The sequence below is a fragment of the Mustela nigripes genome, chromosome 2 (assembly GCF_022355385.1).
Source record: "Mustela nigripes isolate SB6536 chromosome 2, MUSNIG.SB6536, whole genome shotgun sequence".
NCBI lineage: Eukaryota > Metazoa > Chordata > Mammalia > Carnivora > Mustelidae > Mustela > Mustela nigripes.
The window spans coordinates 18,787,871-18,810,750 of NC_081558.1; the positions used below are offsets into that span (position 1 = coordinate 18,787,871).

At 47.2% G+C, this 22,880-nt stretch overlaps 1 protein-coding gene and 1 long non-coding RNA gene across 4 annotated transcripts in view; one reads left to right on the top strand and one right to left on the bottom strand.

The window, feature by feature from the left end:
* The window catches only part of LOC132011317 (uncharacterized), a 10,007-nt gene extending 8,751 nt beyond the window's left edge, over window positions 1–1,256 (top strand). The window contains exon 3 of the long non-coding RNA XR_009402359.1: window positions 398–1,256. This is a non-coding gene — a long non-coding RNA (uncharacterized LOC132011317). The remainder of the gene's footprint in view (window positions 1–397) is intronic.
* USP4 (ubiquitin specific peptidase 4) overlaps window positions 1–22,880 on the bottom strand; it is a 51,728-nt gene that overhangs the window by 2,765 nt on the left and 26,083 nt on the right. Inside the window, exons 7-20 of one of the 3 annotated variants that reach the window (XM_059389717.1) lie at window positions 21,189–21,329; window positions 20,246–20,363; window positions 14,976–15,149; window positions 13,215–13,373; window positions 12,183–12,407; window positions 11,360–11,443; window positions 10,180–10,274; window positions 7,707–7,898; window positions 6,958–7,046; window positions 3,359–3,586; window positions 2,150–2,220; window positions 1,770–1,888; window positions 1,264–1,413; window positions 210–313 (exon numbers count right to left, since the gene is read on the bottom strand). In XM_059389717.1, the coding sequence (XP_059245700.1) occupies window positions 210–313; window positions 1,264–1,413; window positions 1,770–1,888; window positions 2,150–2,220; window positions 3,359–3,586; window positions 6,958–7,046; window positions 7,707–7,898; window positions 10,180–10,274; window positions 11,360–11,443; window positions 12,183–12,407; window positions 13,215–13,373; window positions 14,976–15,149; window positions 20,246–20,363; window positions 21,189–21,329 (1,949 nt within the window). Of the gene's footprint in view, window positions 1–209; window positions 314–1,263; window positions 1,414–1,769; window positions 1,889–2,149; window positions 2,221–3,358; window positions 3,587–6,957; window positions 7,047–7,706; window positions 7,899–8,544; window positions 8,641–10,179; window positions 10,275–11,359; window positions 11,444–12,182; window positions 12,408–13,214; window positions 13,374–14,975; window positions 15,150–20,245; window positions 20,364–21,188; window positions 21,330–22,880 lie in introns of those variants that run through there. The other 2 variants (XM_059389718.1, XM_059389719.1) reach the window with 2 other exon arrangements.

The window sequence follows — 22,880 nt, forward strand, 5'->3', positions numbered from 1 at the left end:
TAAAAAAAAAAAAAAAAAAAAAAAAAAGAAGAGAAAGAGAGAGAGAATGAAGCAGTACCAGCAGCAGTTCAACAAAGCCTGACACCTTGACACTACAGGCTTGAGGCGCTGTGTAAGGCGCTTAGGGCAGGGCCCGGCACACAGGAAAGGGCCAGTGAGACTGGCGGAGGGCACGTCAACACGTCAGAGGCAGCAACGCCAGTACTTACAGTGGCCAACCCCCATGGCTCCATAATGATTAGACACGGCAATGAGGTCGTACACATAAGGCCTTGCTGACAGGTCACACACAAACTCCGACATGTTCAGAGCTCTGAGCACAAAACACAAAAATGGTCTTTAATACATTAAACTCAGAGAGAGAAGCGGCAGTAACCCAGCAACCTCTTTAATGCAGGAGGCTGGAACACGGGAGCTGTCGAAGGCAAACCACGGCAGAAGCGGATGAAGAGGCCGTGGCAGCTGGGGCCCAAGCACTGGCTCGGGCTGAGCACTGGCCCGTGCAGGCTGCAGAGAAGCTGCCCGAGGAGCTCCGGCCCTGCACCCCGCGGTGAGGACAGGCTCTGGGCATGGACAAGAGGGCTACAGCCGCTACGCGGATCCTGGCTGGCAGGATCAAAATTACAGCTGGAGCCATAAAAACTTCAGCTAAATGCCAAAACAGGTCCCAGAACACTTTTTCCCCCAACATTTTATTTTGAAAAATTTTGAACATACAGAAAAGTTGAACACATTTTTAGACGAACGTCTACACTCTATCCATCTCTCTACCTCCACTCCCACCCCCCAGGAAGCATTTTAAAATCTGCACTTTGTGGACAAACTCTTACTTGGTGGACTTACTTTCCTGGGCCCATCACTCTGCGTCCTGGGACCTGGGGACACGAGTAGGCAGCCAGTCTCACTCTCTGCCCCAGGGACCGGACAGGTGGCTCTGCGCCCTTGCTGCTGCCCCCAGTCATCCAGGTTTCTGGAGCAGCAGCCCTGTGTGTCTGCACCATCCGGCTGAACCCAGGCCCCCTGGACCCATGACAGATGGTAGGCCCAGATCGGTTAAGGGGATACCCTGAGCCTGGGAAGCGCTTCTGCCGAACAATCTTTTCCCCAGGGGTAGGAGGATGGGGGGGGTCAGCCGAAGTCCAACTGCCTGCAGCCCAGCAACACACATCCTAATGCAGGAGAATCTCTGGTGACAGAACTCTCAGCCGGCCGGTGCCCCGGTCTCCTGCCGACTTTTTAATTTTCCGAAGCTCGGGGACCCACCTGACCGGGAATTCCACGACTGTGTCGAGCTTATCCCTCCAGTATCGGTTGTAGGAGAAACGCTTGAGGTGGACCACCAGGATCTTCGGCAAGGACCACAGGTCAAACTTCTTAGTGGCCTGCTGATGCTTCTTACAGGTGGGGCAGTACCTGCGGAGGAAAGAGAAACCTCCACTCAGCGGGGAGGCGGCGAACCAGGGCCCCCAAGCACGGAGGGAGGCGCAGTCACAATCCCACAACATCCTCTCCTGCCCTCCGCATGGCTGCTTGGAGAGGCAGGGTCTGCTCTAAACCAGCTTCTGAAACGGGGGTTGGGGGAGATGGCTTTCTCGGTCCGGAAAACAACTGGTACAGAAAGACTGCGGTAGAGGGTCAGTCGTAAAGAAGTAGCAAAAAGTGACATATCTCCCTGGCCCCATAAAAGGGTTTTTATGTACATAGATGGACCCAGCATATCTCAGTCCGGGCTGCACAGGTGTCCACCCACAGACTGGGGGGCTGCGTACCAGGGGTCATGCTCTCCAAGGGTCTCCATGGTGGTGAAGAGCTCGATGCAGTCTCTCAGGGCCACGGCGGTCTTCTTCTTCTTCTGAGGCTGCAGCATGCTCACGTGCTTCTCATAGGCCTGTGGGGGACAAAGTGCTGACTTCCAGTGGGGACATGAGTTATTCCCAGGTAAAGCCACAGCCTCCCAAGCTCCTACGCCCAGGATATAATGTATTTTCTGGAGCCTCTGAACATATAATGACAAAATCTTTCAGTGCTTTCCATTATCAGTCTGACCCAGGGTTTTGTTAAATCGCTGGGGAACCGGTGAGACTGACCCAAGTGCACAGCAAGGGCAGAACCCAGCTCTCTTCCGGACCAGGAGTCCCCAGTCCGCTACCTCAGACTCCTGCTCATCATAGTAAAGGCTCCGGGTCTCACTGTCCCAATCGATGGCCAGCGTGGATCGAGCTGTGGAGGAAGACCCAAATGTCACTCATTACTAACGGCCAGCACTCGGGGAAGGAGTGAGAAGAAAACACTCAGGCTGCGCCATCAACTCCTGCCCCCAACTCACCAGCCACAGCAAAACGATGCTCTGCCCTGAGCCAGCCCCCAACGTCCTTTGGTAAAGATTCCCTTAGTGCCACAGTAAGCTCCAGAAGCACTAACCATATACGATACCGAAGAAGATGGGGTCAAGATGAAGTGACAGCGACCAGATTTACCCTCCCGCCTTAACTCATGAGAAAACCTGACCCAAAAGCAAAGACTGTTTTGAGGAGGGGTACGGGGCAGAGGAAGAGTTCGATTGATCCCCGAGAGAAGGAAAACAAAAAAGGTGCTGCCCCCAGGGCCCAGCCTACTGCCTGCAGTCACTGTCCAGGCCGCAGTGTGCAAGAGACGGGGAAGGAGATAGAATCCGCAATGCACTGACAAGAGGAGGAGGCCTCACAGAGAGGAGGGAGCTGCCGAGACAGGGAGAGAGAGACCTGAGAAGGCCTTAATAAAGCTGGTAACAACACACATTTTTAAAGAGATCCAACAAAAAAGAAAGGGAGTAAAGGAAAGCTAATGTCTTTTCCAGTGAAGGAGACACAGAAATGCTTCCGGGCAGGGGTCTTCCCCGACCTCTCGTGCTCTCCACACCACGCGCGTCCTGCGCGGCCTCTTCCGTGGGCTCAGCAGCCCGCGTCACAGGCTCCCGCTAACAAACAGCCCATGAAATCCAGGACCATCATCTAGATGGGTTACATGTCCTGAGCAGTCTTACGGAACAGAAGAAACAGGCACGTAGTCTCATGAGCAAGAGGAGTCCGCTGCCACGCACAAGAAGTGTTATCAACCTAGCACAGAGGCCCCGAGGGTGGTGGCGGTGGAGGGAAAGGACCAGAGGGACAAGCCTGGCAAGATGGCAAGGGCAGGCACTCGGGCCTCGGGAACAGTCTTTAGGGAGATTTAAGCCAAGGCCCACACAAGCGTCTATTCATGGAGCTCCAGGGAGACGGCGAGAGCCCAGTGCAGCAAGTACCGGGTACAAACAAGATTTTCAGACAGATTCTCAGCCCCCTCACCAAGCCCAGTGTGAAAGGTCACAGAAAGTGCTTACAGTTGAGTTTAAGTAGTTTTCCATCAGTTGCAAGGGAATTTATGTCAGCTGTTCCATAGGAGTTCACGAGGCTGAAGGTAAAAAGCCTTTTTGGGCAGGGCTGGCCTTTGACCTTCTTTTGGGTGGTCTCACCGTGGTCACCACTCAGCTCATCCTCCCCACTGCCTTCCGTTTCTGAAAGCTGCTCTTTGCCTTCTTCCTGATGCTCCATTTCTTCTTCGTCTTCCCCTGGCATACAAACAAAAACCAGTGTATACAGTCTGCCACCGCTTCAATGTTAACAATTTTACTTCATACCTAACTCTGGTGCTTCCTGCCACAGTTTGTCCCGTGTATGTGAACCTCCATCTAGCCCCTACAAGGCACCTGAATTCACCCTCACCACGAGGCTGTGAGACACACACAGGGGCCCTGCTAACGTGTGATGAGGGAGCGTGGGCCCACGGAAGCTCACCGAGGCCCCCGAGGGTGAGTCAGCAGGCCCACCTGTCATAATGGGGGCCCCTCTACACTTGGTACTTTACTGGGCTTCAACCCACATCCTATGACGTGTTCAACTTCATCATCTGACCCACAGAGAGAAAGGGACCAAAGGGTTAAGAAACATAACTTAAAAGTCACTTTTAAAAATATTACTATGATCACAAATACTGAGCAAAAGCCTTCAGTTCCTCTACAAGAAACATGCTGACTGTCCCTTCAATAAGGAGTCGGTGAGTGTCTCTCAAATGTAGATGCCAGGCTGGGTCCCGGTGACACAGCACACAGCACCCTCCCTATCTTTTCTTTTTTTTCTCATTATTCATTTGAGATTGCTGCGTTTCAAGAATTTTGTTTTATTGATTTTTTTTCATGGTAATCTACACCTAACATGGGGACCAAACTCAAGATCCTGAGATCGAGAGTCGCATGCTCTTCCAACTAAGCAACCAGGTGTCCCTCAGGAGTTTTAACAGACATTCTGAAGACATACACTTCCATTTCCCAGGTCTTTCCAGAGAACTGGTATGTGTGGCGGCAGTAAAATGATCCATAAACATAGCCATGGTACTCTTTGTTGTGAGGAAAAGGGGAAAGGCAGGGTATTGGGTAAGTAATTTGAACAAAGATGGGACAACTCCAAAAGGTGATGTAAAAGTAAGAGAAGAAAATACTTAAAGTATCAAGTTTATATACTCGGGAAATAGCAGTAAGACATGGAAACTCTGAGAAAAAGAGGACGTTCTAACATAAGAATCCTTTTTTCTAAAGCCAATCTGCTTTAGAGCAATCTGCTTGAGAGCGCTCCTGAGGAACGAAGTCAGGCTCAGGGCAATGCAGCAATTTCCTCTCAGGTCTCAGGACAGCACAGCCACGTATGAGGGTGTGACATGGACCCCCAGGGGCACCGTTCCCAACAGCCAGCTGGCCTACGACAGCAAGCCTGGCCCTCACGGACACTCTTTTTCCAACCAGCTCACTTGGCTCCTGAGACAGCTGCACTGCCCCTTTCACTGCCCAGGTGAGCCTGCCCCCTTCCCTACCTGCTCTCCTGCTAAGAGGGATACAGCCAAAGCCTGCTTCCGCCCCACTCAGTGAACAAACAGAGTCCTGGAACTATAAAAACTGTGTTTCCTGGCTATGCCACTGGCTGCCAGCTACTCGGACAACCTTAGGAAACTAATGCTAGCGCAGCAGTGGGTACCATGGATGAGAAAAGCAAGCAGAGTCCACTGAAAGCAGCTACCCCAGATCACTCAGAGAATCAGCAGGAGACAGGCACCACAGGCCTGACAAGGAGCCATGGCAGTAAAGATGCAGAAGTATTGGGGCGCCTGGGTGGCTCAGTGGGTTAAGCCGCTGCCTTCAGCTCAGGTCATGATCTCGGGGTCCTGGGATCGAGTCCCGCATCAGGCTCTCTGCTCGGCAGGGAGCCTGCTTCCTCCTCTCTCTCTGCTTGCCTTTCTGCCTGCTTGTGATCTCTGTCAAATAAATAAATAAAATCTTAAAAAAAAAAAAAAAAAGATGCAGAAGTATTTCAGCACTGAACAGAGTTTGAAGTCTATGTACCAAGACTCCATTAAAGGATTCAAAAGCAGTATTTGCAACAATAGCAGTAAGAGATAGAATTTCTACAAAGCAAGGCTAACTGTAACAACAGCAAATACTTCCATGGTGTGATGATTAACTGAGCATCTACTATGTGCCAGGTACTCTACCCCACATTATCTCATTAAATTGTAACCTCGACAATGTGAAAAAGATATTATCATCCCATTCTACAGATGGGTGAACCAAGGTTGAGAGGAATGAAGTGACTTGTTGAAGTCCACCCTACACTTACTTTAAGCTAGGAATCACAGTGCTTGAACCGCCTGACTGCCAAGAACCCACAAGTCACCCCAGGTCTGCTCGGACACTGCCATGGCTACTCTGCCATCTCAGCATGTGAGGCCTGAGCAGAAAACACCCTCCTCTTCATCCCTAGTGGGAGAACATGATATTTGGGTAAGAATAACATAGGACTGGGGCACCTGGGTGGCTCAGTTGGTTAAGCAACTGCCTTCAGCTCAGGTCATGATCCTGGAGTCCGAGGATCAAGCCCACATCAGACTCCCTGCTTGGCGGGTAGTCTGCTTCTCCCTCTGACCACTCCCCTCTCATGGTTTCTCTCTCTCTCAAATAAATAAATAAAATCTTAAAAAAAAAAAAAAAAAGAATAACAGAGGACTATACTAAATGCTCAAGCTAAATTACTTCTCATTTGCAATATCCCGTGAGGACGGAGCCTTATGGGCATTTTCCAATACCAACTCTCACTTTCCAAGACTGTGCATGTCCTGGAGAAATCTGAGCATTTGGATTTGCAGCTAAAAAGTTATAGCAATAAGTTGGAGGACATTTGTGGTTTTATAGTGATAAACCCACTAAGTCACAGAGGCCCCAAAAAGAAGGGTGGCAACCATGATGCAGTGACACAGCTCCCTGTCAGAGATGAGCTTGTGAGCCTTTAGCCACGGGAGGACAGCGAGCGCTCGGGGTTTCCTGCAAACAGCCTGGCCGGCCGCTTTGCACACGGTGGCTTGCTTTGCTCCCGCAGTGGGGGCTATCACAAGTCACCAATCACAGGTAGCTTCTTGGGTAGAATGAAGGAAACACTCAAGAAACTGTCTCTGCCCTCTGACTGGCTGGCCAGGACTCCTGTCCTTCACAGTGGCGCTGCCGCACCAGAGTGACGGCTAAGGGCCAACATGATAGCTCTTCCGATGGAAGCCAGGTCATGGAGGCCGTCAAGGCCTGGCTAAGCACCCACTCTGCCAGCACCAATGGACCAGAATCAATTCCTGACTTGGCCTTGTGACTCTGGGTAAGTCACTCAGTCCTGTCAGGCTAGCTCCACCTGAGGTGAAAGCCAGCCTACATGTCTGAGAGATTCCACGAGGCGCCCAAATTGTACAACAGGCACTGGCAGCGTGGAGCGGGTGCGAGGGGGTTCCCAGGCCTCCTCTCCAGCCACAGCGCCCACCCAGCCTTACAGCCTCCTTCTCCCGTGTGTGCACCTTTGGAAGAAGAGGGAAGTCAGGAGGGATTTGGTCAGTGACTGCGTGGCGAGTGCTCACCTTCACAGCTGCCCCTGGAGCCATTGCATGCCCCCGGCTCCAAGGGTGAGCCGCCGGACTCCTCAGGCAAAGGCTGTTTTATATAGCGGCTGCGAAAAAAGGAAAAGGAATTATTGTTAGCCATAACATTTACCTGTTTTTCTCCACTACTCAGCTAAACATGGTTTACAACTGACATACAGCCATTCACAGAGCCATTCAGGTAACTAAAAGGACTTTAAAATCGAGGGATGGCTCAGTACTTCAAGAAACTGAGACAAACCCAAAAGATGTTTAAATACCAAGTCACTGGAGACTCTGAATCATCTGTGAATGTCTGTTTCGAGTCTTCTACGAATGTCACGTGGCACCGTCATTAAAAGAAATATTTCTCAGTAACATTAATCGCCAGCTTCAAAATGATAGCGAAGTACTGTGGAAACTGTATTCAAACACAAACTGACATCAAAGCACTAGGCGGCCTAAACCCAAAGACTGACAAGTGCAACAGACACAATTCCAGGGACCACAGAGGAAGCTGAGGTTCCCAGTGTCACGGCGCTTAAGAGGTGTCAGACGCCCTGTCTCCACAGCACCTGTCCTGGCGCTGCCAGGGGGCAGGCCCAACTACCTTTTCACAGGACCAATACAGGCACCCAGTGCGGGGCTGGAGTGGGGTGGGGGGTGGGGAGTGGTGGTGTGCGGGTCACTACTGTGGCTGGGCCCGTTGCGATTTTAGGTAACAAGCAAAAAGCGTTCCTGAAACCCACCTGATCCGCTCACAAACAGCCTGGTACAAAGACTCAAGGGTCAGCTTGTGCTTGGGAACAGAAACCAGCAGTGGTTGCCCGTACAGCACGGCCCCAGACGAGGTGCTCGACGGCCTGGACTTCCTTTCCCTGAAGTAGACTGGAAGCGTGACACACTCAGAGCCATCAGCGGAGGTGCCGCAGACCTCGTACCTATGTCAATCACACAAGAAGGCACCTTCAGCAGTGGGCCACTACGAGCAGCAGAGATCTGAGCTGCAGCTACGTGGTGGCCAGGACTGTGGTTGCTGGGACAAACCACACCTCAGTATAAAAGGTGGATAAATCATTTCCAAGATGATTCTAGAAGCTGGGTCAGCAATCCCAAGGGTCACTGTCAGTAAAACGTGAACCTACACAACCTGGGACTCGGGGCTAACATGATTCTCTTCCCCCAACCACGGCCTCGACTCTGTGGTCCTTCAAATGGAACTCAACACAGATGACAGCCATCATCATCTGGACCATCACTGTAGACATAGAGGCCCTGGGGAGGGGGGGAGGGGGCGGTGCCTGGCCACCAAGTTCATCATCTTTTGTAACCAAGGAGCTCAAGTTTTAAAAAGGTTATTCCTACATGCCCTGACCTTTAATAAAACCAAATATCATACAAGAATGTATACCCAGAATATTAGGCAAAGATTCTTTATTTCAAATAAGGAAGCAAATTTCTAAAACTTACTGCCATCTTTGTTCAAAAACATTGAAATTAAAGAATCATATTTATTTTTTTAAAAATTAGAGATAACCAAAGAAAATGCTAAATACAAATCAATGATTTTGAAAAATGTGTCTTACTTAGTGAATACATGGGATTGAGGAGATTTATAGATGTTTTATCCTGGAACAGATGTTACCAAAATTGCTGGCAACCGACTGTAGTCTTTCCCTCTTCCTATAGGGGGAGACACAAACTTACTGATTCAATTTTTGAAAACTATAAACACAAACACACACACACAACCCTCCCCAGATGCCTGGCAAACGATCCTAAATGAAGTATGTGCAGGAGGAGTTCTAAGAACAACTCATAAAAATGTCTAAGACGTGCTCTAGGTAAAGGCCCTACCATCCAGCATTAGGGTCAAGAACCAGGTCTTGGGCGCGAGGCTGGCCCAGATCCCATGTTGACGCTGTCACTTTCTGGCTGCTGTAACAGAGCTAATTGCTCCCCTTTGATTCTGCTTACTCAGTGAATAATGGGATTACCCACCTTAGAGGGCAGTGGGGAGATTTCAGTAACCCAGCAGCACAGTGTTCCACATGCTCAAAAAATATTCACAGTACTAGCATATTTTCATGACAATTACGACTTCATCTTTAAAACAATTTGCTTCCTTATGTTTAGCACTTGGGCCTCCACAAATTCTTTCATTGGTGGTGGTTTGCCAAGCTCCCCACATGAAAATGCCCCAGTTCCTCTAAGCTCTGGTGCAAACACTGGTTTCTAGAACTGAGGGGAGACGCTGTTCAGAATTGGGCTCAGAAATGGACAGCCTTAGCCCAATGGCCAACATGAGCCCTGGTGCCCTCCGTTTGTAAAGTGAGCGAAAATGGCTGTGAGCAGGAAGGCACAAGTACACAAGTGTGAACAGAACCAGGATCTTGGATGTGGTCAAGTACTCCGTTTAGAGTGATCTAGATGCTGCAGGCCCGAAAACTTAAAGGGAAGGAAAGACCTCCTTTGCGTACTGCAATTCCTCAACCAAAACACAAACCAAAACAATCCTAAAAATTTCAAGTTTCCAGTGAGAGGGAATGAGGGAGAAAAAGCATCGGTGTGGTCCACATCTGAGCTTCCCCAAGCAAGTGGCTGTCAGGGAGCTCGGGCAAGCTCATGTTCCACTCCACCCCACCTGGGAGAGGGACACAAACACAGTTACAGGGCCTTGAAGTAAGGGGACTTGGAAGGGGTCCAGGAGGCCTCTAGAGCTGACAGTGTACTATCCCCACCCAGATGAGAAAACTAAGTCTCAGAGCTTACAGAATGTTAGAATGGGAAAAGGCTATTTCTATCAACCCTCCCTGTCATTCTTGAAACTACCTGTCCATGGGGCCACTGCCTGTACCACATCCCTTCTCTCAACTTCCCATGGCCCCTTGCACAGCTCTAAGTCTTCTTGAGAAAAGCATTTCTGGCAGAAAGTCCACCTGTAGAACCATTACACAGGTCTTCTTAAAAGGTAGTAACTGTTGACAAAAGGCTATGTCCGTGCTAAAAAGAATTATCTGGAATGCCCAGCTCTGAAGTGCCAGGAGGTGCTTAGCGCTGACGGCTGCCCACAGTTCTCTGAACATCCATCCCTTATGCCAGGGAGTCAGGGGAAAGCCACTTGAGCACTGACTACCAGATCTTCTGCTCTGGAGACACCTACAAGGCAAAGCCTCTAGAATGTTTCCTGCAACCCTGCAGCAGAAGCCACTGAGTACTCACACAAAAATGTCATCCCGAGGCATGATGTGGTTTAAACCTTCATCCATTTGGAAAATTTTGTGGAACCGGTGATTATATACATCTGTGACCACCATCTAAGAATCAACAGTAACAGAAAAATTACAAGATGGTTAAGAGCCTCTACGTACAACCAGAAGCAAATGAAAACAATGTGTTGCCAGTGTGGCCTCCAGAGAGACCGCCAGGCCACCAGCCCCAGAACTCAGGGGCCAAGGCCCAAGGGAGAACAACATGACTGCCACCAGCAGAAAACAGGCTGGTGACATCTGTCCTGAGGTTTACAATGGGATCTGCCCTCAAGTGGTAGGGATGGTGGGGAACGAGTGCTGACCAGAGACTGGTAGTCATCCAGAAATCTTCAGAGTGTCCCCGGGGCCAGGAGTCTCTGAAACCATCCTCAGCACATAGCTGAACACACCAAACCCCAACTATACAACTGCCTAAAACCAGCAGGGTTCCAGGAGAGTGGGGCTGAGCAAGGACACTGACCAGCACGGGGACAAGGGAGGCACTCAGAGCATACAGGAGGATGGAGGAAGGGATCTTCACTTTCCCCACCTCCACACAGGGCCAGCCTCACGGAAAGCCCAGCGAGGGCAGGTGCTTTCAAATAAAGATTTCTGGGGCGCCTGGATGGCTCAGTCATTAAGTATCTGCCTTCAGCTCAGGTCATGATCCAGGGTCCAGGGATCGAGCCTGCTCAGCGGGAAGCCTGCTTCTCCCTCTCCCACTCCCCCTGCCTGTGTTCCCTCTCTCGCTGTCTCTCTCTGTCAAATGGATAAATAAAATCTTAAAAATAAATAAATAAAGATTTCTATCAAGAGGGCAGGAAAGAACTTCCAGCTTCTCATACCACAGAAAAGGTCATGAGCAAAGGGGCAGGAAAGCTAAGAGCAGAGCCCTACTCCTGGCCCTCTGATCATGACTAGTGTGCCATCAATGGAGGAGAAAGTGTTCCCCGTGGCTGTAGGGACAGTCTCAGACACAGTGTGCACAGTGAGTGAGGACCAGGAGGTCTGAGGCATCTATACATAATCATGTTTGTGTTGGCCAATAAGAACTACCCCCCTAAACATGGCTCCAAGTTTGAAAATACACTCCCAAGGACTATGAAATGGCCCCAGTAGGCTGAGCGCCACTGACTACCCCCCTGCCTTACGTTTTCCGCAGCAACGCCGGACAGCCGGGAGAGAGCCTCGCACAGGTCAGACACGGCCCCCATCAGTGGCACAACCACACGGTACTGCAAAAAGAAAGATGGGAGGGGTGACAAAGGTGCTCTGCAAAGGGTGGATATGAACTGGTTGAAGCAGGCATCACAGAGTGCAAGATGACCTCTTATGAGTCACATGCGGTCAGGGCCCTGAGGAGTGGTCAGAAGCAAACAGCAAGTCCTCTGCCTCAGCATCCTCCTCCATATTTGGGCAGCAGCAGAGGAGCCCGGCCATCTCTTTCCCTTCTATATACTGCTTTCTCTCAGTCTTCACTTTCGGCAGTCATCTACTACCTCCTTTAAGGAATGGTGGAAAATTCTACAGACTGCCACATGATGGCATCTATAAGAGGTGAAGATATGAAAGCCAGGAGACGAAGCAGTAGAGTCCTCCAGTAAGCCTGCAGCAGGGCGGGACACTAAGAGCCGGGGGCCATGCCAACCATCTGGCCTTCTGTTCTAGTAGACTCTCGGGGCTGACTGACCAAGAAGTACCCTGCTGCTGCCTCCCAGCATTCAGATGCCAGGACCACTCAGCAGATCAGTCATATTATCTTAGCTGAATGAATGGAGCAGGGGCGGGCAGTGACAGAGAAGCCCAGAGAACCTTCACAACCTTCCCTGAGTGACAGAGGATCACAAAAAGGTCTGACGGAGGCCAGGGGCACACACTCAGGCCAGTGCCACAGGGATTCAGAGGCAGCTGGCAGAAGAAGCCACACTCAGAGTCCCACGGTGAGGGGTACCATTAGGGTGCAGATCCCCTTACCTGGGTAGGTCTGCAGCGAGGGTCAGCAGGAACCAGAAAGACCTCCATGACTCGATCTTTCTTTAGGGGCAGTGGCAGAGTTAGATAGCAAAATGGGTCAAAGGTCACAGAAACCTTAGCACATTCTGGGCAAACCAAAGTAGATTTGAAGAGGCCGTGGAACGTGTCCACAATCACAGAGTCATTCCTTAACCTGTGATTCTCCCAGGCTTCCTTCGCCACCACCTGGAAGGATAAAGATAAAGATAAGTAAGACATTCTCAACACACCTCAGTTGTTTACCCCCCCCCCTTTTTTTTAAAGATTTTACTTATTTATTTGACAGGATCACAAGCAGGCAGAGAGGCAGGCAGAAAGAGGAAGAGAAGCAGGCTCCCCACCAAGCAGAGAGCCCGATGCGGGGCTCAATCCCAGGACCCTGAGATCATGACCTGAGCCGAAGGCAGAGGCTTTAATCCACTGAGCCACCCCGGCACCCCTGCAGTGAGGTTTTAATTTATACTATAGTTCAGCTAATTCAGTCAACTCATAGTCTTTCGTTCAAGCTATAAATACAACTTTAAAGTTTTCATATGATTAAGCCCAATGTGATAGGGTAAAGTTAAATACGAAATTCCCTTTCCATAGATCAGAAAGTGGAAGCAAAAAAAATCAGTGCCTTAATAATGTTAATAATAAACTATTTTAATAATAATGTATGTATTTTAATGAGAGCAGTGACACTCCCAAGGCCCACACTAGAGTCACTTTGGTTTTCAGACTGCCCTAGTTTCTGGTTCAGCAATGGAATTACACTCCACAAACAGACACTGACTTCAAGAGCCCCAAGCAGGAGAATTAGGAGTAACTAGAGTTTGCCTCTTTTTGACCTGAAATGCATTTCTCTACCAGAGCCTGTGTCCATGTCATCAACAGCAAAAGGCAACCAGGGCCCTGGCACCAATACTCAAAGACCAAAAGAATGTCCCTGCAACTCTCGGTAGGAGGCAACTTCCATGAAAAGTTATTGTTCAAAAATCTTCAACATCATACCGCATCTGGCCGCCCATTGGCATCCTTCAGCTCCAGATAGGGTTTCTTCTTTACTCGATTCAGATCTTCGTGTAGTCCGTCCAGAAGAAAAGCTAACAGCTCCTGAGAGTCCTGCTGCTGGTAGCCAGAAAACTGAGGGGCGAAACGTCCCACTTGAGTCTACAACAAAAGCAATCACATCAGAAGGCATAAGATTTAAAGAACCAGTGAAGTCAGATGAGAACCTGCCATCAAAAATAACGTTGCAGGGTCAGCTGGGACAGTAAGGGAGAACATCCTCTGGCCGAGCGGCCCAATTAACTCCTCAGAGCCTAAAGGAGGCCAGTAGTTCTCGCCAGAGAGAGGGCTCAGATCAAAAGCCAGGACAACAGCGGACCTGGCCCCTGGGCCACTCCCCTAAAAGAAGAGTAAGTGAAGGGGGGCACCCCGAGGGGGAAACACCTTGCAAGGACCGACACAAATCCCTCTCTTATGTCCTTCTTTGGTTCAGAATCTCCACGAGAACTTCACAAACAGCATCTACATCAGCCAGAGGAATCCTCCTGTACCTAACAGCCCCCCTGTCCTTAAATGACTGCCTGCCCTGCACTCTTCTGCATCCACAATCCTCAAGAGTGTGGTCCCCAACTTGTACCACCAGCTTCCTGGGAACTTGCCAGGAGAGCACAGTCTTGGGCCCAGTGCAGACCTACAGAATTAGAAACTCTGAGGACAGGTCCAGTAGTCTGGGTTTAACAAGCCCCCCCCCCCCAGAGGTTCCGATGAATCCTGATGTTGGACGATCCATGCTCTCCAACCTGTGTTGCCCAGTACCACAGCCACAGGCCACATGTGACTGTTGAAATTAAAATTAAATACAATAAAAAAATTCAGTTCCTTTCCCACATGAACCACATTTCAAGAGGCTGCCTGGCTGCCATACCAGACAGTGCAGAGAGGAAAAACGTCCATCATCAAGAACCCTAACCTGATTCTAGTCTCTTTCTGACTTCATGGTATGGGGACAGTAATTTACATGTATCTCCCACGGATTAATGTGACCACAGGGGTAAAAAGAATTAGTTTTTAATTTCAATAAACCATTTAAATTTTCTTACTGAGCCAAGGTGCTACAACCCCCCTCTCCTTTGAATAAAAATTCAGCCTCTCTTTTCCTACCACGAGCTTCATGAAGGTTCCTTAAACTCCACTGATGCAGGCTAAACAGGGTCTCTCAGATTTCAAAATATGAAGGCAAAATCCTTCCCCTCAATAGGAAAAAATATTTAAGGCAAGGGAAAGCCCAAGTTGCTCCAAGAGCCCACTGCAGTTCACCCACTCTTCCTAGCCAAGGGATCCAAGTGAGAACTGACTTTCACACCACACTCCTGGAGTACCAACCCAGTTCCTGACTTAGGCGGCCCACAGTGGGTATAGGGTCCAGGTTCAGAGAACCTGGGAGTACCCTTCAGATAATACCGGAAATTAAACTGAACTGTTACACCCTGGCTTAGGATGTTTCCTACTTCAAAACTGGCACCACAGAACACAGCATTCTGAGCAACCAGCCTACAAATGCCCTCTACAGCAGCCCCAGCCCACAGGTGGGGGCTGAGGTCACTTAGAGTAACCATGTGCCAAATGCCTGGTCAACAGAAAAGGAGGATCTCTTTGAGTGGGGCTTTTCATCTCGGACCCCCATCTTAACTCCAAAATGCAAATGGAATAACACCAAATCACTCTCCCCAAAATGGAATAAAGGAAATATCTACAGCAACCTACTTTGAACATGCGAGGTGCCACGTGAGAGTCCCTTCCAGACCACATCTGTTTAATGAGCTCTGCATAGGCTTCTGCAATCTCCCCTTTCATTCCCAGAGGGTTGTCTCTGTTGATTTCAGCCTCATATTCATCTTTAAGAAAGTAGTCAGTCAGCGGTGCAGTGTTGCTCAAGCACTGAAAGAGAACAGGATCAGAGCTCACACCCCTTCTGAAGCACACAGAGATGAAGATAAACCAAGTTATTAAGGGCCAATGAGGGTTGACACCCAACAAAATGGAAGTTTTCCGCAGACTCTCCACAAGGCTCACAACTGTAAGGGACAGCCTCCCAAAAGTGCAAGTTGGTGGCCTGCCTTGCAGCTAACCTCCCAAGGACATGGTGTTGGGGTTCACGCTCACTGTCTAAGAACTGTCTCTGAAATAACTACCAGAGGGCAAAAGCTGAATGGCCCAAGTGCCCGATAGAATACTTTTCTATTCAATGAAGGATGGTTCATTTTTAACATCATGATTTTGAGATTTTTTTTAAAAGATTTTATTTATTTATTTGATAGACCGAGATCACAAGTACGTGGGGGGGGGCAGGTTCCCTGCTGAGCAGAGAGCCCGATGTGGGGCTTGATCCCAGGACCCCGGTATCATGACCTGAGCCGAAGGCAGAGGCTTTAACCCACTGAGCCACCCAGGTGCCCCATGAGATGATATATATATTTTTTTAACTGGAATTGATTATGACATTCCACTGTCTCATGGGAAGATAAAATATACATAAGCTGGGGACACCTGGGTGGCTCAGCTGGTTAAGCGGCAGCCTTCAGCTCAGGTCATGATCCCAGCATCCTGGGATCAAGTCCCATATCGGGCTCCTTGTTCGGCAGGGAACCTGCTTCTCCCTCTGCCTCTGCTGTCTCTCTGCCTACTTGTGATCTCTCTCTTTCTCCCTCTGACAAATAAATAAATAAAATCTTTAAAAAATATATATATATACATAAGCTGAAGGCAAAATATCTTACTAGAGCTGAAACATTATGTGGGAAAAGATCAGGAAAGATAGTAGAAAAAATAATGAATAACATCAGTATGCATGTGTACATATTAATTTTAACTCTTCAAATTCAAAAACTTAGTTTGACCAAGTGTTTTTCCTACATCTACTGAGATGGTCATATGGTTTTCTCCTTTATTCTGTCTGTGACTTGGCTAAGTGACACACATCAATTTTTCAGGCGTCAAACTAACAGTTCTCCTGGTACAAATCGTACTTGTTCTACACTTTCATCTAAACATCATTGACTTTGATTTGCTAAACTTTCATTTACATTACTTGTGACTACAATAATGAGTGAGATATGACCATCAAAAATTTTCCTTTTTTAAAAATTCCTGTCGCAAGTGCTGACTGGCTTGGTTGGTAGAGCACATGATTCTTTGATCTCAGGGTTGTGAGTTCAAGGTCCACACTGAGTGTAAAGAGTACTTAAAAATAAAATTTTAGAGGGCGCCTGGGTGTCTCAGTTTGTCAAGTAACTGCCTTTGGCTCAGTCATCATCTCACAGTACTGGGATCAAGTAACACATCAGGCTCCCCCTGATATGTGGGGAGCCTGCTTCTCCCTCTCTCTGCCACTTACCCCTGCTTGTGCTCTCTCTCTGTCGAATAAATAAAATCTTAAAAATAAATAAATAAATAAAATTTCAGGGAAAAAAGATTCCTTGTCAATTTTTGGTATCAGAGTATGCTGCCTTGTAAAATGATTTAGGGAACTGTCCTTCTTTTCCCATTTCCTGAAGGAGTTTATATGACTGGTACCACTTCTTGCTTGAAATCCTTGAATATGGTGTGCCTGGGTGGCTCAGTGGGTTAAAGCCTCTGCCTTCGGCTCCGGACATGATCTCAGGGTCCTGGGATCGAGTCCCGCATCGGGCTCTCTGATCAGCAGGGAGGCCTGCTTTCCCCCTCCCCTCTGCCTGCCTCTCTGCCTACTTGTGATCTGTCAAATAAATAAGTAAAATCTTTAAAAAAAAAAAATCCTTGAATATATTCACCAATAAAGCCATCCAGAACAAGAATTTTCTTTGTTGTAAAGCTTTTAATTACTGAGTCAATTTCTTTAACAAATACAGGACTATTTATATTTTCTATTTCTTCCTCAGTTTGATAAATTATGCTTTTCTAAGTAACTTGTCCAAACTTGTCATCTAAACCATCTTACTGCCATAAAGATGTTTTGCTATGTTCATATCTTTTAAAATTTTTTAAAAACTTAATTTAATTGTATTCAGATTTTACTTACTTAACGTAAACTGCAATACTGGTTTAGTTTACTATCCTCTAATCTTTTTAATGGTTACAGGGTCTGTAGTGATATTCTTCTTTCATTCCTAGCTTTAGTCATTTATATTTTCTCTCTTTTCCTCTTCATCAGTTACCCTGAGCATTTACGGCAGTTTTATTAGTATTTTTCTTTTTTTTTTTCAAAGAATCACATTTGGCTACATACAGTGTTAATCACCCCTGTATTTCATTAATTCCTGCTCTTCTATTATCCCCCTCCCACTACATTTGGGTTTCATTTGTTCTTTCCCTAGCATTAAGAGATAGAAACTTAAATGATGGTGGGACACCTGAGTGGCTCAGTGGGGTAAGCCTCTGCCTTCAGCTCGGGTCATGATCTCAGGGTCCTGGGATCAAGCCCCGAATCTGGCTCTTTGCTCAGTGGGGAGCCTGCTTCCCCCTCTCTCTCCGACTGCCTCTGTGCCTATTTATGATCTGTCAAATAAATAAATAAAATCTTTAAAAAAACCTAAATGATGGAATTTAATCACTTTCCCCTGAAATTTACATGTAGAGCTATAGACATCCTCATTATCATTATCTTCATTTAATAGTTGAGGGTAATTGAGGATACAAAGAGTTGAGAAAAACCTACCCATGAAAAGCCAAATCTCAAGTTTCTTTTCTTCAGTACTCTGCTCTTCTCATCTCACCACAGTGGGAAAAAATAATTTCCAAACCTAAGAGTCACCTATTTTTTCACATATGTTTTTATTTTTTCCTTTCTACTCCATGAAACTTCCAAGTTAGATTGTCAGTTCTGTGAGTACAAAAACCATGTCTCATTTGCTGACCACTGAGTCTCTATGTATAGTAAAGCATCACCTTGCCCAAAGAGAAAGGCTGGCTCTTGCCCTTGGCTTCTGTACTTGTACAATTTTTATCTTTTTTTTTTTTTTAAAGTAGGCTCCACCCAACATGGGGCTTGAACTCACCACCCTGAGATCAAGAGTCACATGCCCTACCAACTGAGCCAGCCAGGTGCCCCTTGTCCTTGGCTTCTGGAAAGTACTCTGGTGACACCTGGAATGTTATCCCTGACAGGAATATCTTTGTTTGTCTGGAGGTCATCAGTCATACTGGAGAACCTAATATTGTGATTCCAGTGTTGTGGAGAATCTCACGTTGGGGGGCGGTGGCCATACTTACACTGTCATCTTAGGGTGAGAACCAGCCTCTCGAGAAAAACCACCACCGTGGCCTGGGGAAGCAGGGGATGAGGGTGGGGGGGCCTTGGGTCACATGGTATTAGTCTACCTGGAGACTGAGTTTAACCACCTGGGCAATTAATTAATCATGCCATGTGATAAATCACCAATAAAAATTCTGGAAACCGGGATGCCTGGGTGGCGCAGTTGGTTGAGCTGCTGCCTTCGGCTCAGGTCATGATCCCAGGGTCCTGAGATTGAGTCCCGCATCAGGCTCCTTGCTCAGTGGGGAGCCTGCTTCTCTCTCTGCCTCTGCCTGCCACTCAGCCTGCTTGTGTTCTCTCTCTCTCTCTCTCTCTGACAAATAAATAAATAAATAAATAAAATCTTTAAAAAAGAAAAAAAATTCTGGAAACCAAAGCTCAGGTGAGTTTACATATTTGGCAATACCCCATGCTTACTGTTACACATCAATGCCAGGAAAGTAATGCATCCTGACTCCACAGGGAGAGAACAACAGAAGCTCCACACTGGGGACCCTCCCGGATGCTCCTGATTTGCTCCAACCTTTGGCTAATTTTAACTTGTATCCTTTCCCTATAATAAACTACGACTGTGAGTATAATAGTTTTATTTATTTAAATAAAGATTTCCAAAAAAATTAACATCTTTATTTAAAATATATGTAAAATATTAAATATTATTTTATTAAAATTAAAAATATAAATATAAAAATTATTGACTTAAATAATGTAATACTTAATATAATAGCAAATTATTGGGGCGCCTGGGTGGCTCAGTGGGTTAATGCCTCCGCCTTTGGCTCAGGTCATGATCCCAGGGTCCTGGGATCAAGCCCCGCATCAGGCTCTCTGCTCAGCGGGGAGCCTGCTTCCTTTCCGCTCTCTCTGCCTGCCTCTCTGCCTACTTGTGATCTCTGTCTGTCAAATAAATACATAAAATATTTTAAAAAGAAAAAAATATATATATATAATAGCAAATTATTGAAACTGAAGGCAGTCTTGGGGACTCCCAAACTTGCAGCTGGGATCAGAAGTGAAGGCAGTCGGGGCGCCTGGGTGGCTCAGTGGGTTAGGCTGCTGCCTTCGGCTCAGGTCATGATCTCAGGGTGCTGGGATCGAGTCCCACATCGGGCTCTCTGCTCAGCGGGGAGCCTGCTTCCTCCTCTCTCTCTGCCTGCCTCTCTACCTACTTGTGATCTCTCTCTGTCAAATAAATAAATAAAATCTTTAAAAAAAAAAAAAAAAAAAAAAGAAGTGAAGGCAGTCTTGGGAACTCTGCCCTCCTAACTTTGCAGCTGGACTCTAACTCCAGCCCACGTCTACCACAGTTTGGTCACACAGAATGTCCCCAATAAATATTTGATCAACAAACAAATGAAGTATCAAAGGAAGGACTTTAGGATTTTGCACAATCAGAGGCATGAGATTAGATAGCTATCACTGGTGCAGTGAATTCTCATCCCATCAGAAACCAACTGGGCAAGTACTCTGATATTTTCTGGGGAGATCATCCCTAGTGGCCAACAAAATTCAAAATACTTTTTCTGTAAAACCAACCCCAGGACTGATTCAGGGCCATTAACAGCGAAAGGCCATTCTGTACTAACCAGTGGGAGGTACCCTGACAGGGATTCCTGAAGTACTAACAAAGGGTAGGCAGGGATCCCTGGTAAAGGGTCCCCCCAACATTTCAGCATGCCTTTCCTCATCACACCCCAGTCCTATGAAGAAGCAGTGTTACTGAGATGACAGTTCTCCCCTCTACCTGCAAAGCGGAGTTCATGAAGCAGGTGTTCCCCAGGTTTCCAAGTCCGCAGAGCCCAGGCTGAATGTGAGACGATGGCGACTCCTGACAATTATACGAAGCAGAGAAGCCAGATCCACTGGAAAACACAAGCCACATCAGCAATAAAAGCGAGTGCTGCACACATGCCCTCAGGAAACCTTGTGGGGCTCCTCCAGGGCCTCTGCAATCCCTATCTGGTAATAATTCCATGATACGAGTTCTTCCTACACCCCTAGCCAGCCCTCCAGCCACTCTCCTTCTCCCACCCCTGCCCCTGATTTGACACGACAGCAGGTGGTAAGTACATCCTTAAGGGGAGAAACGCTATCCGAGTTCTCTACTCTCAGGCTTTTGGCAAATGCTAACTATGTTTCCCTCTAGAAGGCTAACTGCCACGTGACTTCACGGAAGAACATGTGGTTACCAAGATTAAGAGCTCACACCTGCTACCACTCACCAGGCCACACTTTGTCCTAACTGTGCCTGAGTATTCACGCACACTCTCACCTCACTTTCCTCCTCCTCCATTCAGTCTGTGCTATGTGGCAGGCGCTCATGAGATGCTCGCACAAAGGAGGGGGAAACAGGCAGGGATCCCCCTCAGCGGAGAACCATTCCCTCAGCGCTATTACTGTGCTGTGATACGGCCACCATCCTTTTGCACGAAAAGTGGTGACCCCTCCCCAGGACCACCAGTGACTTAGGCTGTGTGCAAAACAGCAGCTCATCTAAGGACAAGCAATGTAAGTGAGAAGCAGGAGACATACTCTACAGTGGATATGAAATGGAGAGAGAAAACACATGCAGCATGTTTCCAAAGGGAAGCCTAACTAGGCTTAGTGTTGCAGCAGAGGAGCTCTCCAGACACAGGCTAGAAAAGGACTCAGAGGGAGGGAAGCAAAGTGAAAAGGCCTGCTCTTACCCCCTGCTGACACCGGAGCTGTGCATCCCAGAGGTGTTAGTGCTATCACCATTTGCAATGGGAGAGGCAGACACTGAGGAATAGGGACTTGCTGATGATGTTGGAGAGGTAGGAAAATTTCTGCTAGGCGCAGTGCTTGATCTGGGAGAGAGAAGCAGAGACAACGCTACTGACTTTTTGCAAAAAGCAAGCGCTACAGAATGCCTTAGGTCTCTTTTCAAGAAATAAATGTTCTCCATATCCAGTTATTTAAAATAAATTGCCAAAGGCCTACTGTCATACTACTTCAAGATTAATTTTACTTAAGTGAGTCAAAAAATTAATTGGTCTTCCTGGTCTCATTCATCCATGTGGTCGCCCACCCAATCTCTCAGTAGGAAAAACCACAAAGTTGGTCTTTAGGGCATCCTGATTTGATTTATGAATCATAAGCTTCCCTAATAAGAGTTACCAGTGAAAGACAGAGAAAAATGGCAAAAAGAGAGGAAAATCCCCAAAATACTTGACCCGAAATGAGCAGCTGGCTCTGAGTACACTAGAACAGGAAAATGGTAGTTTGGTTTTACTACACTATTCAAGGAGAATTGGTTTTGCTTCCTCAAATTTATCAAATGTGAGTAACCTCTGTTTCAAACTTATGTTTCAATATTTTTCACAATATCTCTTATTTTAGATTTATACCAACTTTCTGATTAATAAATGCAAGTGCCATCCCAAACATTAAGTTGGTATGATTTTTTATCAATTTTCTACAAAATCTGTATAAGAACATGTAGAAGAAAGTGGATCATTCTGCTCTGTTTCAAATATGTATAACTGTGATTTTCCTTCTTGATTTGGGGTTATTTTTAGACTACAAAATATGATTATGATCCACAGAAGCCATAACCAAATCTGTCAATTCCTTAACAGACATTTCTGGTTGAAATGAAAGGAAACAAAGAAAAATTTTAATTGACATTTGTTTAAAATGTTCTAGAAAATACTGCCAGTAGTTTTCGGAGTAAATTCAGTCAAAAGAAATCCAATGATGACTACATAAGGATGTCTTTTCATATGCTTGAAAATTTACATAAGAAAATCTTTTTTTTTTTTTTAAGATTTTATATATTTATTTGAGAGGAAGAGAATGAGAAAGAGAGAGAGGGAGAAAGAGAGAGAGAACAAGAAGCAGGGGGGAGGTCAGAGGGAGAAGCAGATGCCCCTGCCGAGCAGGGAGCTCAATGCGGGACTTGATCCTGGGACTCCAGAATCATGACCTGAGCCGAAAGCAGTCACTTAACCAACTGAGCCACCCAGGCGCCCAAAGTTTTTCTTTTTTAAAGACATTTATTTATTTCAGAGAGAGAGAAAGCCAGTGAGCAGGTGGGGGGAGGTACAGAAGGGGAGGGAGAGGGACAAGTGGACTCAGCACTAAATGCAGAGCAGGGGTGGGAGTGGGGGAATCTTTATCTCAGGACCCTGAGATCATGCTGAACTGAGTCAGACAGTTAACCAACTGAGCCACCCATACGCCACAAGACCAAATTTTTCTTAAATTCCACCCCTGACAGACAAAAGACCTCTGTGCAGAAAAGTGACTATCTAGGAAACGCCTGGGCAATTGGCACTTGTCATCAGGCAGCTTTAGAACACATTCTGGGGCACCGCAGGTGGGAAGCATCTTTTTTTTTTTTAAAGATTTTATTTATT